Here is a 16,263-nt window from a genome sequence, read left to right as displayed (position 1 = left end):
CTTCACCCCAGGAAAGCAGCAGGCCCGGACAAGGTGTATCCCCGACTACTGAAGACCTGCGCTGCTGAACTGAGTGAACCACTCCAACGCATCTTCAACCTCAGCCTGCAGCTGGGGAGAGTGCCCACCCTCTGGAAGATATCATGTATCGTTCCAGTTCCCAAAAAGAATCGGCCCAGTGAGCTGAACGACTTCCGACCGGTGGCACTCACTTCACATCTGATGAAGACGTTGGAGCTGCTCTTCCTCAGCTTCCTCAGACCCCAGGTACAACATGCCCAGGACTGTCTGCAGTTTGCGTACTGGGCAGGTGTCGGTGTGGAAGACGCCATCCTCTACCTGCTACACTGAGCCCACTCGCATCTGGATAAGGGAAATGGCACAGTGAGGATCCTCTTCTTGGACTTCTCGAGTGCCTTCAACACCATCCAGCCCCTATTGCTTCAGGACAAACTGAACAGGATGCGAGTGGACCCCTGCCTGGTCACCTGGATCTCCAGCTACCTCACTGACAGGCCGCAGTACGTCAGGCTGAAGGGCATCACGTCTGACACTGTGATTAGCAGCACCGGAGCACGGCGCTGGCCCCTCTTCTCTTCACCCTGTACACCACGGACTTCTGCTACAACTCGGAGCTGTGTCACATTCAGAAGTTTGCCAGTGACACAGCCATCGTTGGGTGCACCAGTGACGACAGAGAGGAGGAGCATAAGAGCCTGGTGAGGGACTTTGCTGTGTGGTGCAACAGGAACCATCTGCAGCTCAACACCTTGAAGACCAAGGAGCTGGTCATTGACTTTGGGAGGTCCAGACCAAGGTCACGACCAGTTCTGATCGAGAGAGTCGAGGTGGAGGCTATGAATTCCTACAAGAACCTCGGGCTGTGGCTAGACAGCAAGCTGGACTGGACTTGCAACACCAAATCACTTACACAGGAAGGGACAGAGCAGGCTATACTTCCTTAGGAGGCTGCGGTCCTTTAACATCTGCAGGAAACTCCTGTGGATGTTCTATCAGTCTGTGGTTGCCAGTGTCCTGTTTTACACCGTGGTGTGCTGGGGGGGTAGCACATCCAAGGAGAACACATCCAGGCTGGACAAACTGATCAGGCAGGCCGGCTCTGTGGTCGGCGTGAAGCTGGACTCTCTGGTGACAATGGCAGAGAAGAGATCTATGGACAAACTGTTGAACATCATGGACGATGCCAGTCACCCTCTGCACACTGTAGTCAGCAACCAGAGGAGCCTGTTCAGTGACCGAATGCTCCTTCCCAAGTGCAGGACAAACAGACTCAAAAACTCCTTTGTCCCTCATGCCATCAGACTGTACAACTCCTCTCTGGGGGGGAGGAGGGGTAACAGGAGGACAGAGGACGGGAAGGAGCAGTAGCCTAGCCTAACAATAAGCAATACCGGACAATGTGCAATATAAAGTGCAATATCTCTCCTGCCACCCCCCCTTTTTTTCCCCTCTTTCCCTCCTCCCCTTCCTCTCTTCCCCATATCTTATTCTATTTATATCAGGGCTTTGAACCGGTTCAAGGAACGAAAACGAAAACCGGGAACTTTTTCTATTTCACATGGAACAGAAACGAAACCAGAAACTTTATTATTTTTTATGTTCCGGAACAGAAACGCTTATTAAAAATAATGGTAACCGGTTAATACCGGTTTTTATTTCGTTCCTCAAAGTTTCTGTAGCCTACAAATAGTCATTCTTCTCCTGTGCAAGTTTCTATGACCCGCTGGGGTTCACTTCCTGTGTGACGTTCGCTGACTGAATGGAGAGCGCGGGAAGGTGGACTGCTAGTGAGTAATTGTATTACTGAGTGTCTGAGCAAAGAAGAGCCTGAACGATGCAACCTCCCTATTGGCTGTTTGTAAAAATGTATCAGTTGTTGCCCTTCCCACGGGAATCATCGCGGGCTCGAGAGACGAGGCCTGACGAGTTAGTTCGTTGGGAGCAGAACAAAATGTCTGGACACAAATCGGGTTTTCAGAAAAGGAAAGAAAATAAACGGAGGGTTGAAAATACAAAAAAGGAGGCAGAAAATGCAAAACGAGTTTTAAGGTAGGACAAATGGTTACTTTTTAAGGCAGCCCGCCGTGGCTGCAGGCTTTCAGTGGTGTCATTGAATGGTTACTTTTCTGAGGCAGCCTGCCGTGGCTGCCTGCAGGCGTATTTATTATAGCCCATTTAGTTAAAATAGTTGATATAAAATGTTTATAGTTATGTGATGGTTGTCCTGATTTAGACTGGTGTTTTTTTTTTGGGGGGGGGGGGGGGGGGGGGGGTGTTGCGCGATGTTGCACCCGGGTCCAGATTAGGGCAGAACCGGCCCTGGCTACATTTCAGGTGTAGTTTGTTTTATGTATGTATGTACTTGCATAGATGTGTACTTGGTCTTCCAATATGGCGCCTAACAAAATCTCGCGGCGCGGTGACGTCATGCGGTAGCCCTCTATAGGGCCTGACTAGCCTTTGGTAACACACTAAACGAATTATCTTTCATTTTTGGCACTTTTTCTGTTTGTGTAGATGGGAAAACATACTGAGAATCCAAATCACCAACATTTGAAATAATTGTTTTGAATTATTTCTTGTCTTATTTAATGAAGGTTGTAATAGAATTAGCCTACATTTGGCTTAAGCTGGATGAGACAGACATAATTTTATAGCCATTTGTTAAACAGCTGACAGGGAACGTAATTAACCGTTCCGGGAACGAAATTTTTTTGTTCTAACCGGTTCGGGAACGTCTATTTAATGGTGGAACCCAAAACCGGAAACATTAAAATTCCGTTTCTGTTCGGAACGAACCAATAGGAAAAAAATTCCGGTTCAAAGCCCTGATTTGTATATGTAAATACTTAAGTTATTTAGAAGTTTTCCTCCATTTCTTTTCTCTGTTTATCTGTAATGATGCTGCTGGAATCTTAATTTCCCTGAGGGAACCCTCCCAAAGGGATCAATAAAGTTTTATCTATCCATCTATCTATCCTCAACTCCGCCACCTCCAACTTTGCCTCCTGTCTCTTTGTTAAGGGTACAGTCTCTAATCCATACATCACAGCTGGTCTCACTACCGTCTTATACATCTTATCTTTCACTTTTGCTGTGACTTTCCTATCACAAATGACTCCCGAAATTGTCTCAATCACTGTCGCAGACCCCATTTGTGAATGTGTTTATATAATTAATGAAGATATGAAGTTTATCATCTTCTTGTGTTGAAAAACTCAGATTTTTCATCCGAAATACATTAGGGGATCGGAGTGACATTTCCCCAATATCTTCACTCCGATGACATCACTCCCAGTGTTTTCCCGCTAACTTGAGCATTGCCAAAATGGCAAACTGGGTCAAATTAAAATTGTTCTCTTTGGATAAGAGTGTCTGCTAAATGCCTGTAATGTAATTTGAACATTCTTTTGATTAACTTGCTTTTTTTTTGTGGATGTGTTTGTAATAAGAATATGACATGGAGGCGTGAAGATATGAAGTTTGAGTGGTGAATATTTCATGAGTGAACAAAGTGAATATTCTTTATCATATTGAATCCAATGCAAACTGAATTTCTGCAACAAATTTCACTTTATAAGCATGATTTAAAAAATATATACATCATTGCCCAGTGTAATATGTGAATTCAGAACACAACAGTAACCCTCCTGGTGTTAATGAGTGCAGCTCTCACCTTCACGCCATACTTGACCTTTCCGGCATAGTGTCTGATGATGAAGGCTGGCTCCATGACGGCAGGAAACTCGATGTAGCTGTTTCCCTCGTGTTGCCGCTTGAACTTGTCCAGCAGCGTCTGGTTGGTGGCCTGTGGGAAGCTGCAACAGAACAGAGAGAGAATTTTAGCTTTCAAGTCAAATAAGCAGACGGAAATTCCAAATTTCTTTCATGTGGGCAATTTTGTCTGGACCAGGATGTTAATAATATTAAAATCTCTCTCACACACACACACTGCAGCACTGAGGACTGGAATTACAAAGTACCAGTCTGGGATTATGTGAATAACATCTCAAATGAGCGCATGAATATAATCCTGTGATTTGCCTGACAGCTTCAACTTCAGTCAGAGCTGCTGTTATAGGAAATCAATCAACTAATCACGCTTATATGAACAGATATTAAGCAGTGTGGTCAGTAATATCAGGTTGGCAAATACTCACTCAATATAAAATGTACCTGCCTTTTGAAAATGCTTTTAAAACAGTCATGTATAAAGTTATTGATAGTTTTCCAATCAAACTGGAACCCCGTTACACTTGTGCCACACTGCACGTCTTAACTATATAATCTCTCAATGGATGGATGGCCATCAATGTGATTAACAGCTCCAAAGCAAAGCTAAGCCTCAATTTGGTTTTTCAAACCTGAACGCACTTTGACTGGACCAGTATATCTTTGCTAAAACAATCAACTTTATCACTTCTTTACCAAAGATCCACTAGTCAGCTGGTGGGACGTTAGTACGGCTTCTTCTCAAACTGAAACCAAGAACGCTGGCTGACCCGAGCGTTCTATCATTGATTCTTCTACATACAGGACACTTTTACGATGGAATGAAAACATGTTCTATTCCCTTCTAGTAGGTTCCATTCATTTGGTTTGATAGCATATGGCTTATCCTACATCTACTAAGTCACTCGACCCAAAGGAGAATGAGCGATTAATATGGTTTACAATATTACATGGTTGTCGAGACATGACATCACATGTCAGAGACGTAAAACTTCCACACGAGTGAGCGACTGAGAATCTGTAAAACAAACATAACTGCTAGGTTTGCTTCGCTAAAGATAGACTGCCTTTCAGATTTTTCAAGTGCAGGTCGTGAAAAGAATTTTCCTGACATCCAATTATTTTTGTTTAGTGCACCAAAATCTACTGAATTCCAAATCACAGACTTCCCATTTTATTATTTTTTTTCCCTTTCCTAATAAAACAGTGAATGAATTTAGAGCCATGTGATACTATGTCATGCATCACATGGTGGGCTTTCCCTATTCACACAAAGCATTGTGGGAAACAAATTTGAAACAGGAGAGAAAAATGGAGGACACGAGTGTGCGTATGAAACATGAAAGACCGACTACAGTAATGGAAAGCGATAAGAAAACGTTATATACGAAGGAAAGGAAACGCAGGACCAAACTAATAAATATCGCGGTCAGCAAGCACCTCTGTGTGATCAGCTGATCATTTAGGTGACAGAATGATGGAACCGTCAGTGCACGCTCAAAGGTAAACCTGCGCATGCACACACACACACTTCCTCTGTCTGCTTGACCGCACGAAGCAAGTGATTTCATGCAGATCGGGAATCCCCTCAAATTAAATAACTTCTCAGCCACAGAATGGTCTGATATTTTGAGAGATATTACAGAAATAAACATTCATCACAACGACCAAATTTCAGAGGGAACTAAATTTCAACGATTTTATGAAATCGAAAGGCCGTCTTGCTTTAAATATGTAAGATTTTGAGAGAGTTTTCAAAGAGAAAGATGCATTGAACACCCGAAAGGAACGTGTATGTGTTATAATAACGGCTGGCTTTTTTCATTGTATATCAGATACATTCCATTCCATTCAGCTAGCATGATACTGAACTCGTCTTCAACTTGTTCAGTATCATGCTAGCTCAGACCTGGGCATTTTACGGCCCGCGGGCCGCATCCGGCCCTTTGGTTCATTCTGACCGGCCCACGTAAGGTTAATTAGAAATTACAAAATAAACATATTTTCTAATTTTACCTCATGCATGGACTGGATGTGCATTGCTTTTATTTTGAAGTTGTGTTCAACAAAAACGCAATGCGCACGACATGAAATCCCACGAAACCTAATCCTGCGATAACTACTTCCATAATTTGTCCAGACCAACCACAAACTTGTACGTCATCCTTCAAACGGTCCAGCCAATCACACAGTGTGACGTCACCAGCAGGCGCCGGAGCCCGAGCCGATCTGTAGATCTGATACCTACACCGAATCGAAGTTGTTGCGAGCAGATCACAAGAAGACTTTAGTCCCCAAAATGTCCGCAAAAAGAAGAAAGGTAGATGCCAAATGCAGGGCTTTCAACAAAACATGGACTGCTAAGTATTTATTTACTGAAGTCAGAGATGAAGCCGTGTGTTTAGTTTGCAGAGAGCAGATCGCAGTGTTCAAAGACTACAATTTGAGTTGGCATTACCAAATGAAAAACACCAAATGAGGTAATTAGACTACAAATATGGACATTATTATAATATGATGTATCTTGCTTGATATTTGGAGTAGAAAGACAATATTGTGATGTCTTTATTGTGTTTTGGGGTGAATGTGACTGAAAAAAAAAATGGTGCAAACGTTCACATTTTGTTAACCATTGTTTTGGGAAATTTGATTGAATAAATGACATTTTTTGTAAGGCAACCTCGTTTTTTCCATACTCTTACCAGTCTTAGCAGCTTGTAAAAACAGTGTTATTTATTGCTTTATATAAAGAAATACAATTAATATTATGCAGAATTTAGTTCAGCCTTTTGGTCTGGCCCGCCACAAAATTTTCTGTTTTTCATGTGGCCCCATGGAAAAAATAATTGCCCACCCCTGTGCTAGCTGAATGGAATACATCTGATATACCACCTCAATGCCAGCCGATATTAAATCATTAGTAACTTTTTAAATTCGTTTCGACAAAGACGGTAACCGTGAAAGGAGACTAAAGGTCAAGGAGAGAAGACTGAAAGAAGTGGAGAGAAAGGGATGCAGGAATATGATAAACATGCCCAGTTCCTTTAGCTTTGAGGGGAACAAGAGCTGCTGCCAATAGTTCAACAGAAAAGCAACAGCAACAGGAAGAGGAAGAATGTGCCATGAGAGTTGAACTATGAAAACCACAGAGTCTGATTTCAAGCTATTTTAAGACGTTTCCCTGATGGTGAAAAAAAAAAAAAAAAATCAAAATATAGTGACGCAAAAAGTACACTTTCTTTGAACAGTGGACAAAATGTCAGCTCAGGTTTCAAAAAGTAACTGACGTGAAACAGGAGCATGACAGATCTTTTTTTGACTCAGGCCCGACGTGCGTCATGGACCACCCCTGCTCAGTGAAGAAGCCGTTTCAGTCAGTCACTCACTTGCATTCCTCGTCCAGTAGGTGGAGCAGCGCTGTGGGTTTCTTGCTGATGAGGTTGATGCAGCCCGTGTTGTCGATGTAATCTATGTTATGCCAGGTGATGCCCTCTACCCTGTACTCTTCCTGAGGGGAGAAACACAATAACATTTACACGCCTTTTAAACACACACACACACACACACACACACACGTGTAATGCGAGACACTAAACAGAGTTTATAGGAGTTTTGATTTTGAGTTAATGTGGAAAACAAAGCAAACGTGCAAGAGAACAAAAATCACACTGCTGTCCCACTAGGTGATTTCATTCTTCTCATAAACAGATTATTTCATACAAATGAACAGTTATGTTGTTTTTATCATCAAGTGTTATGCTTCCACACAACTCCACCCAAGCTGAGGAATTTCTTTCATCTCTGGACAGCAGCCAGGGCAACAAAACAACAGGCCACCAAAGTGTTTAAGTGTTTTCGTGACCACAAATGAAGAAATGTTCCTCCAGTCGGACCGTGGTCTCTGAGGTTTAATAATATGAAAGGCATGCTTAACATTTTGCTATTGTTTCCCCCGCCATTTCCGTGGATTTCAAAGAATGTAAACGTGTACGAGGGTATCCAGATGGGGTTTCATTATTCTAAAAAAATAAATTAAAAAAAAAAAAAAAAAAAACTTGCATTGTTCAGCCTTGTTAAATGCAGAAGCAGAAAACCAGATAAAGTAGAAAAATACCTGGTTATTTACCCAGCACAGTCATGCAGGGTAATACCAGAATAAACAAGCAAACAGACAATAATTCTTTCCAATAAAATATGTTAAGAAAATATACTATGGAACACCGTGACTGATGATACTGCTACATAAATATAATCAATAACACAGGTCACTAATGCAACCCAAACTAGCAGTGCTTTTTTTGTCCCTTTCTTCAGACAGCCTTCTTTTGGCTGACGAGAGGAATGAGCCCAAACGGCTTCCAAATGAAAGCAAATAAAACCCCCATTTACGACATGCCCATAAATGGCGCAGTGAAAAAAAGGAGGAAAAAACTGCCATTAATGGTATAATGAGAGCGTGTGCGGCGTGTCCGCCTTTTCCAAGAGCCACTCTAGTGTGTTTGAATTTATGGGTGGCAGATGGCATGCGTTTCAGGCGTAGCTGAGGAACAGGCAGAATATCCCAGAGCCAAACCCGAGTGCCCGTTGCTCAGCCAGCATGTAGCAGCATGATTACGACTAATAATGCCGACGTTTCAATTAAACCATTACTGCTACTACTCTTGCTACTTCGTCTAATATTTCACAAACGGGTACAAAAATGCGCATCACTAATCATCTAGGCATGCTACATCCTGAGCTAAACGTACGACTGTGTTTAATCCTCTATGAAGTGGAAAAAGCTCATAACCCTTTGAATTTGTCACACACTCGGACGCCAACTCATTCCTGACACTTGAATCCACTATTTTTCATGTCTTAGCAATTAAAGTGTGGAACTTGGCAGAGAATGTCACATGCCCAAGTGTTTGTCTAAGAACAAATGGGTGGTGCGCCATGAGCTAGTTCTCCCCTTCCAAGGACATTCGAATAAACTTGTCCTAAACTGGCCATGAATGCAAGAATTCGTGTACGAGACAGTTATAACAACTGACATTTGTTTAATACCAAATCTCTCCAAACTAATTACAGAATAATATCGTTTATACAAAGAATGCACATGGATACTTATTTAGGGTGTGCTTTTGCACAGAATCATGACCATCTGAGGTTTCCTTTGCTGAGCTCAAGTCTAGGTCAGACTGGGCAGTGAGTAATGCAGTTGTAAGAGAGGAATGTGATTGGTTCAACTTGTCAGATTACTTCCTCCAGTTTCACAATAGTCGTGCAGAGGTATGTCATGGTCTTAAGATAAAACCAACGTCCTTCAAGAGAAACAAAACAAAAAGGAAATCATGAAAAACCTGAGGTGACTCAGCCTCAAAATAAATGAGTGGTGGACTGGGAAAACTACACATGGCCAGATGTTTTTCCATCCATCCATCCATCCATCCATCCATCCATCCATCCATATTCACATATAACTAGATCAACTGAGCTACTGCTCACTTACATATCCCCCTGCCGCTCTCGTTTAGATCAGAATGCAAGCAATCAAAGGAATAGGACACTTATGAGTGTTGACTTCAACAAATAACCCTGAAACTAGTAAAGAGCAGTGTTCTCCTCAGGGATTTCAAATAGCATCCTGGTAAACTGTCGTTTTAAAATCGCATTTTGCTTCTTGAAATAGTGTCAAAATCCATCTTATGGGTTTCGTAAATACATTCAGTCGATGCACGACAGAACCCCAAGCTGAAGTTTGGTACCAAGTGGCTATGATTTGTGGCTGCTGAGAAAAAAGGTGTTTTGGACAGACGGAGATACAGACAGACAGACAGATAAACCAGTATACCCCCTCCTTTCGGAGCGGGGTATAAATACTAGATTTTGGAGTGTGGCTGTGGAGATGCGTCCAGAGCACAGGCTGGGCACTGATATAGGGAAATTAAGGGCAATTGTCATTCCAGTTTTTCCCCCCCAAAGGTGTTCAGTGGGGTTGAGTTCAAGGCTCCGTTTTAGTCAATAGCCCAGGAGTAATAGGGTTATACCTGGAACAAATTAGTAACAAGCTGAACATTTCAGAATACCTTTAGGAATAACATACTAAAAGTCCCCGGAAATCCCCCTTGTGCTCTCTGAGAAATTCAAGATGGCGTCCAAAATGGCCACCAAATGGAGATCTGCCCATATCTCAGGCCCAAAACAAAATATTAATGCAATTAAAAGGTCAGAATATATGTTTCGTAGGGTAGGAGAGTAAATTCCAACATGTGTGTATTAATTACATTGTGTATTAACATTATATAATAACAATGTACACATTATTATAACAGTATATTTGTGTATATAGTGTGGATCCATTGGTTACTCGTTCACTCCGTATCATCCTATTCTGTTCACAAAACAACAAACACAATTACTAGGGGTTGGAGCACTTATTTTCATTAATATTAAAGTAAATTGGTGGTGTAAAATGAAAAATGGCATGTTAAAAGGTCATGCCGAGTTCAGTCATTTTTAAAAGGTCATGCTGAGTTTAGTCATTTTTTGTCCGAACACACTGGCATTGCTAGTAGTAAAGACTGGCGCTAGAAACTCAAAGATGAATTTTTTTCCACCCTTAAACAAGCTTGAATAAATTCCCTACTTCATTGATGGTACAACAAAGGCCCAAGCATTACAACTGAGGCACTGAGAAGTGTTTAAGTCTACTCATTGTTTATAAGCAAGAGCTTTTATTGAGGCAGACCTTTTTGTCATGAAAGTCGCCGGAATGTTGAAGAAGTGTACTGAAACAGCTTGCCATTGTAGTTTTAGAAGATAGAGTTCTCAAATTTAATTTCCCTTTAATATTTTATCAAAGCTTAAAGATGCACTAAATATTAAGGAAATTGATGTCTAATTGTTGTCTTACATTATGTTCATGTATGTAGGTAGCCTACTAAGCTAATCTGTCAATCATGTCAACCATCAAATTCCATGTAATTTCCACATTAATGTCCTTGTAATCTTGGTTAATTTTAATAGTGTGACAATGGTGAATTTGCATTGCTTGTATGAGAGAGCATATAATTTAACATTTTAATTGCATTTATATTATGTTTTATCCCGGAGATATTGAAAAATCTCCAATCGGCGGCCATTTTGGACGCCATCTTGAATTTCTCAGAGAGCACAAGGGGGATTCCCGGGGACTTTTAGTATGTTATTCCTAAGGGTATTCTGAACATATTCTGAAAAATTCAGCTTGTTACTAATTTGTTCTGGGTTGGACTCAATTTTGAGCTAATGCTCTTGGGCTACAAGTTATTCTACATCAATCTTGGCAAACCATGTCTTCATGGAGCTCATTTTGTGCATGGGGCATTGTTTGGGCCTCTTGGTTCCAGTGAAGGGAAACTGTAATGCTACAATACACAAAACATTCTATGCTGAACCACAACTGTAGGATTCCAACATTGTGGCAACAGTTCACATACAAATGTGATAGTCAGGTGTCCACAATTTCGGCCATCGTGTACTACAGATGGTTGAAGCATGTTTCTCTTTTGCATGAATCTCAACCACAAATAAAAGTTCTAACATTTAAAAAAAAAATAAAAAAATCACCTTTATTCCCAAAAGTGAAAAAGGAGAAAAGACACCCTGCCTATTTCTATAGTCATAACCTAATATGAAAGGGGACAACAACATTGATGCCAAATTTTAAAGAATTGTAAATATTATAAATGAGGAAGGAGTTCTCACTTGGATCATCAGCATCATCCACAACAGTTGGCCTCATCCCCTGGGGTACGCGTCACTCACAGCGTTTAAACATGAGCCTAAGGCAGCTGGGCCATAGAAGGTTCACGCTGCACGCTGCATGCTGCACGCTACACGCTAACGTGAAGAACCGGACCCTGGGCCATTAAACTTCATGCTTGGATGTTCACATGTTGCGTCTGTTCTACTTTGACCGAGTAACCAACAATATGGACTCTTCGGATGACGACGATTGCCTCATTCTGCTTTTACTGAGACAGAGGAAGAGAAAAAGGAACAGAATTTGGAGCCGAGAACACTTCCTTCTGAGAGAAACCCGTGGTGAATTTCACCGAACATTCTATAATCTGCTTGACAATCCCGATGAAGAACTATTTTTCAATTATACCATTCAATTATATTTTTTCTGAAGTTTTCCCCTGAAAGCATAGAGTTATCTCCCTAGACCCGTTCTGATTGGCTGGCGCGGTGGTGACCGCATGCATTGACTGGAATTTCCATCTTCACGCCTAGAAAAAAGTGTGCATGTTCATTTCTCGCTTCATGCGTGAAGTGTGCAGCGTGCAACGTGAACGCCGTTCTATGGCCCAGAGCAAGTCATGCTACGTTTGTCCACTTTTCTTTACATGCGTGTAGCGTGCAGCATGCAGCGTGCACCTTCTATGGCCCAGCTGCCTAATGTCATCTCTTTACTCTACTGATATCTGTTCATGCGAACACCAGTGAGGAAATAATTACCGATTCATTCGTTCAGTCAGTGCTGCTGACTCATTTAAATATTTTAAAACAGTTTCCTGATTGTATGGTGTGCGCGCATGTGTGTGTAAGCACTCATCTTTTTGATGCGACATACAAGAAAACCAGTATCTGGTTCCAAACTCCACTGATTAGGATTAGCATGCCCATTTTGCTAGGTCATGTAAAAACTTGATCATACAGTATTCTGATGTTCACAGTATGAGCAAATCACACGAGTAGTTTTTTTCTTTGGCCCTGTCCACACGGCAACGGATTCAGGTGAATCCGATACAATTGTTTATCGTTTCGGCCTGGCGTCCACATGGCACCGGCGTTTTGGGTGCCCCAAAACGCAATCTTTTGAGAATGGGTTCCAGAGTGGAAAGATCTGGCAACGTTGCCGTTGCGAAGTCGTCTGGATGAGTAGAACGGATTTGTTTACGATGACGTCACAACCACATGACTGAGTGCTTCACGTCGGGTAGAAGTGTAACGAACTCGATGCGAGTTGTCAACAAATCCTATAACTTGGTTCATGAAACGCGCTTACAAAATATTTTCACTGTGAATATTTATTGTGTAATGGTGCAAAGTGAGAGAGAGAGAGAGAGAGAGAGAGAGAGAGAGAGAGAGAGAATAGCCCTTGGGGCAGAGTCAATCCCGCCAGCAAAAATAGGGAAAAAAAAAAAAGGAGCGATCTCACCTCTTCAGATGTTGGTTTAAGTCCTACAATACATTCCTCAAAAAGGGCGTAGAAGAACAAATTAATCCATCAACGTGTAGCATTCAATTTATTCCGGTCCATTAAAGACGCCGCCTTCCGCGTAGAATCATACGTCATCCTCGCCGCCATATTGGATGGGGCAAAGCGGAGAATAAAGATGCCTCATTCATGTGCTGCGTTTAACTGTACCAACAGGTTTACCGTCCAAACGAGATCACATGGGATTACCTTTCACAGGTGAGACTGGAAAAATACTTTTCATTGTATTTGGTCATTATAATGTAATTTTACGAACAGATTTTTCTGACTTTGTGGCTAATATGAAGTCTCGCGCATAATAGTTTATGCGCATGCGTCCTTACTTCTTCTATTGTTCTGGTGTCTCCGAAGGGACCGTCTTACAGCGCCCCTAGAGGTGTGGCATGTGTATTGCATCGTTTTCAGCAAGCGTTGCGTTGCCATATGGACCCGATATTAGACTGCCCCACACATTCTGTAAGTGGGCAATTTGGACTTTAATGTCTCAACCACTCACATTCACTGCCTGCGACCCTGTAGAACAGGATGAAGCGGCTAGAGATAATGAGATGAGAGATGAGATGTCTCAACCAACCCAGTGATGCACATCAAGGAAGAGCAAGCAAGCATGAACTAAAGAATACATCAATAAGATAAATGTTAAATCAGAATAATAAAATGGACACTTCATTTTGTAAAGATTTTTCACACAGCACACATGGTGTTTAAAAAAAAAAAAAAAAAGACTACTTTTGGCTGCTCCCAATTAGGGGTCGCCACAGTGGATCACATGGGCCAAGGACTCACATGGACATGCAGCTATGGGGCTTTCTAAAAGCAAACTGTATTACCCAAAAAGCAAACTATATTAGCCAAAAAGCTATTAGTCATTGTTTCATATTAAGCATGGAGCAGAACATCCAACTCAAATATACACCGACCACCACTTTACTGGGGTCACTCTCATGAAACCATTAAAATACCATGACCGTCATTGTCGTCGTCTTCTTCTGGCTGCTTCCAATTAGGGGTCGCCACAGCGGATCTTTCGACTCCATTGCTCCCTGTCTTCCGCATCCTTCTCTACCACTTTCATGTCCTCTCTCACCACATCCATGTATCTCCTCTTCGGCCGTCCTCGTTTTCGTGTGAGCGCAATCCTCAACATTCTCCTTCCAACATGCTCTGCATCTCTTCTCAGGATGTGCCCAGACCATCTCAGTCTCATCTCTCTTAGCTTACCTCCCAAGCTCTCCACATGTGCTGTCCCTCTGATGTGCTCGTTCCTTATCCTGTCCAACCTCATCACTCCCATCGCAAACCTTAACATCCTCAACTCGGCCACCTCCAACTTTGCCTCCTGTCTCTTCGTTAAGGGGACGGTCTCCAATCCATACATCACAGCTGGTCTCACTACCGTCTTATACATCTTACCTTTCACTTTTGCTGGGACTTTCCCATCACAAATGACTGCTCCACCCTGCCTGCACTCGCTTTCTCACCTCACTATCGCAGCCCCCATTTTCCTGCACAGTTGACCCCATGTACTTGAATTCGCCAACTTTCTTTGCATCTTCACTACACTCTCATCCCCATTCTCATTGATGCACGTGTATTCTGTTTTGCTACTGCTCACCTTCACTCCTCTTCGTTCAAGCTATCAATCAAAAAATTCACAGATGTGAAAAACCCAAGATAGATAACGACACTCTACCTAAAATCAATCCTGAGCAAATCATGCCAAGTATGAAACCAGCCTTGGTCTCATTAGCCTTCAAATAGGCTAAATTTTTGCTTTTTCTGGGAAAACACACCTTTAATGTAATGTGATTTGCAACTGCCAAGTCCTAAATGTGTGTCTTTGTATTAGAACTGTAAAAGCAGTGCATTAGTGTAATCTAATCTAATCGCAATCAGATCCCTCACCTTTGATGCCCGCCGTCTGCGGCTCGTAATAAGATGGCACCTTGCATAAGTGAGCTGCTCTTTTGTGGACTGCCAGCGGCGATTTCTGCTGCCTGATCAAGTAATGGAAGCAATCAGTGAAGCGAGGCGAATCTGATCTGGCACTTAAACGAGCACAACGCACTTCAGATCCCTAAAAGACGCACTCCACTGTCTCCAGAGCTGCAGCGCGAGACTCAACATCACTTTAGTCCAAAATGTGGGGCGCATTAGTAGTGAAGTACACTTAAAAGATAAACATATTTAAAATGCTTTACTAAAAGATGACCTAGAACAACACTGATCAGTACAAGTGCTCTGCTCAGCTGCAGCATTAATAGCATTGTTGGGATTCAAACTCAATTTCTGTGCCCTGAACTACACTACATCTTGTTCCTTTAGACTTATCCTTTGGGGTACACACTCCGGCTTGTGTTTACACCTATCCCCTTCGTATTAATTATCACTAATTATTATACATACAGGACACTTTTTCGATGGAATAAAAACGTGTTCTATTCCTTTCTCGTGGGTTTCATTCATTTGGTTTGATCACATGCAATATTTGTTAGCATATCGTATGTAGTGAAAATTCATTATGTCTGATAATTATAACTATTCTTTTAAGTTCGTTTCTTAAGACACGTATTTTTAAGTATGTTACCTCGCTTGTTGACAGTTTCGGCGAACACTTCTGCCTTCTTCAAAACAGTCACCAGATGTCGAGTGGTGACGTGCCTTATCAGCTGATGTTACTCTATGGAGGCGTGAACGTCCCGCCCAATTTGACAGGTAGTCCACGCCTCCTGCTGTTGTTAGCATATCGCTTATCCTACGTGTATTACGTCACTCTACACAATAGCGAATGAGCGTTGAATAGTATTTGATATTGCATGGCTGTCAAGACAATATGACGTCACGCGTTGTAGCTGATGTGAATATTTCAATGGGAAAGTTTTCTGCTGTGCAAGTGCAGAAGCATTCCTTTGTTCACCGGGAAAGAGAAAGACGTGTTGAACACCCGAAAGGCTACCAGAACTTTAGATATTCACAAGAGAAAAACATACCAACGGACATCGAAAAACTGGAAGAGACACGTCAGAGATGTAAAACTTCCACGCTTGCGAGCGACTGGGATAATTTGTAAACAAACATGGCCGCCAGGCTTGCTCTGTTATATACGGAAGATCGAGAGAACTTTGAAAGAGAAAGACACGTTGAACACCTGAAAGGCATGTGCATGTATCATAATAGCTTTTTTTTGGTGGTACATCAAATATATTCCATTCAGCTACTTGTCTTCGACTCGTTCAATATCCGACTAGCTGAATGGAATATAT

General features: G+C 42.1%; 1 protein-coding gene across 9 annotated transcripts in view; it reads right to left on the bottom strand.

Annotated features, from left to right (window-relative positions):
- The window catches only part of myo9aa (myosin IXAa), a 235,602-nt gene that overhangs the window by 76,559 nt on the left and 142,780 nt on the right, over nt 1-16,263 (bottom strand). For all 9 annotated transcript variants that reach the window (XM_060940904.1, XM_060940907.1, XM_060940911.1 and 6 more), the window contains 2 exons: nt 7,140-7,261; nt 3,698-3,839 (listed from right to left, as the gene is read on the bottom strand). In XM_060940904.1, coding sequence (XP_060796887.1) covers nt 3,698-3,839; nt 7,140-7,261 — 264 coding nt within the window. The remainder of the gene's footprint in view (nt 1-3,697; nt 3,840-7,139; nt 7,262-16,263) is intronic.

Source organism: Neoarius graeffei, chromosome 15, assembly GCF_027579695.1.
Source record: "Neoarius graeffei isolate fNeoGra1 chromosome 15, fNeoGra1.pri, whole genome shotgun sequence".
Classification (NCBI taxonomy): Eukaryota; Metazoa; Chordata; class Actinopteri; order Siluriformes; family Ariidae; genus Neoarius; species Neoarius graeffei.
This window is presented reverse-complemented; position numbering and strand designations above follow the sequence as displayed.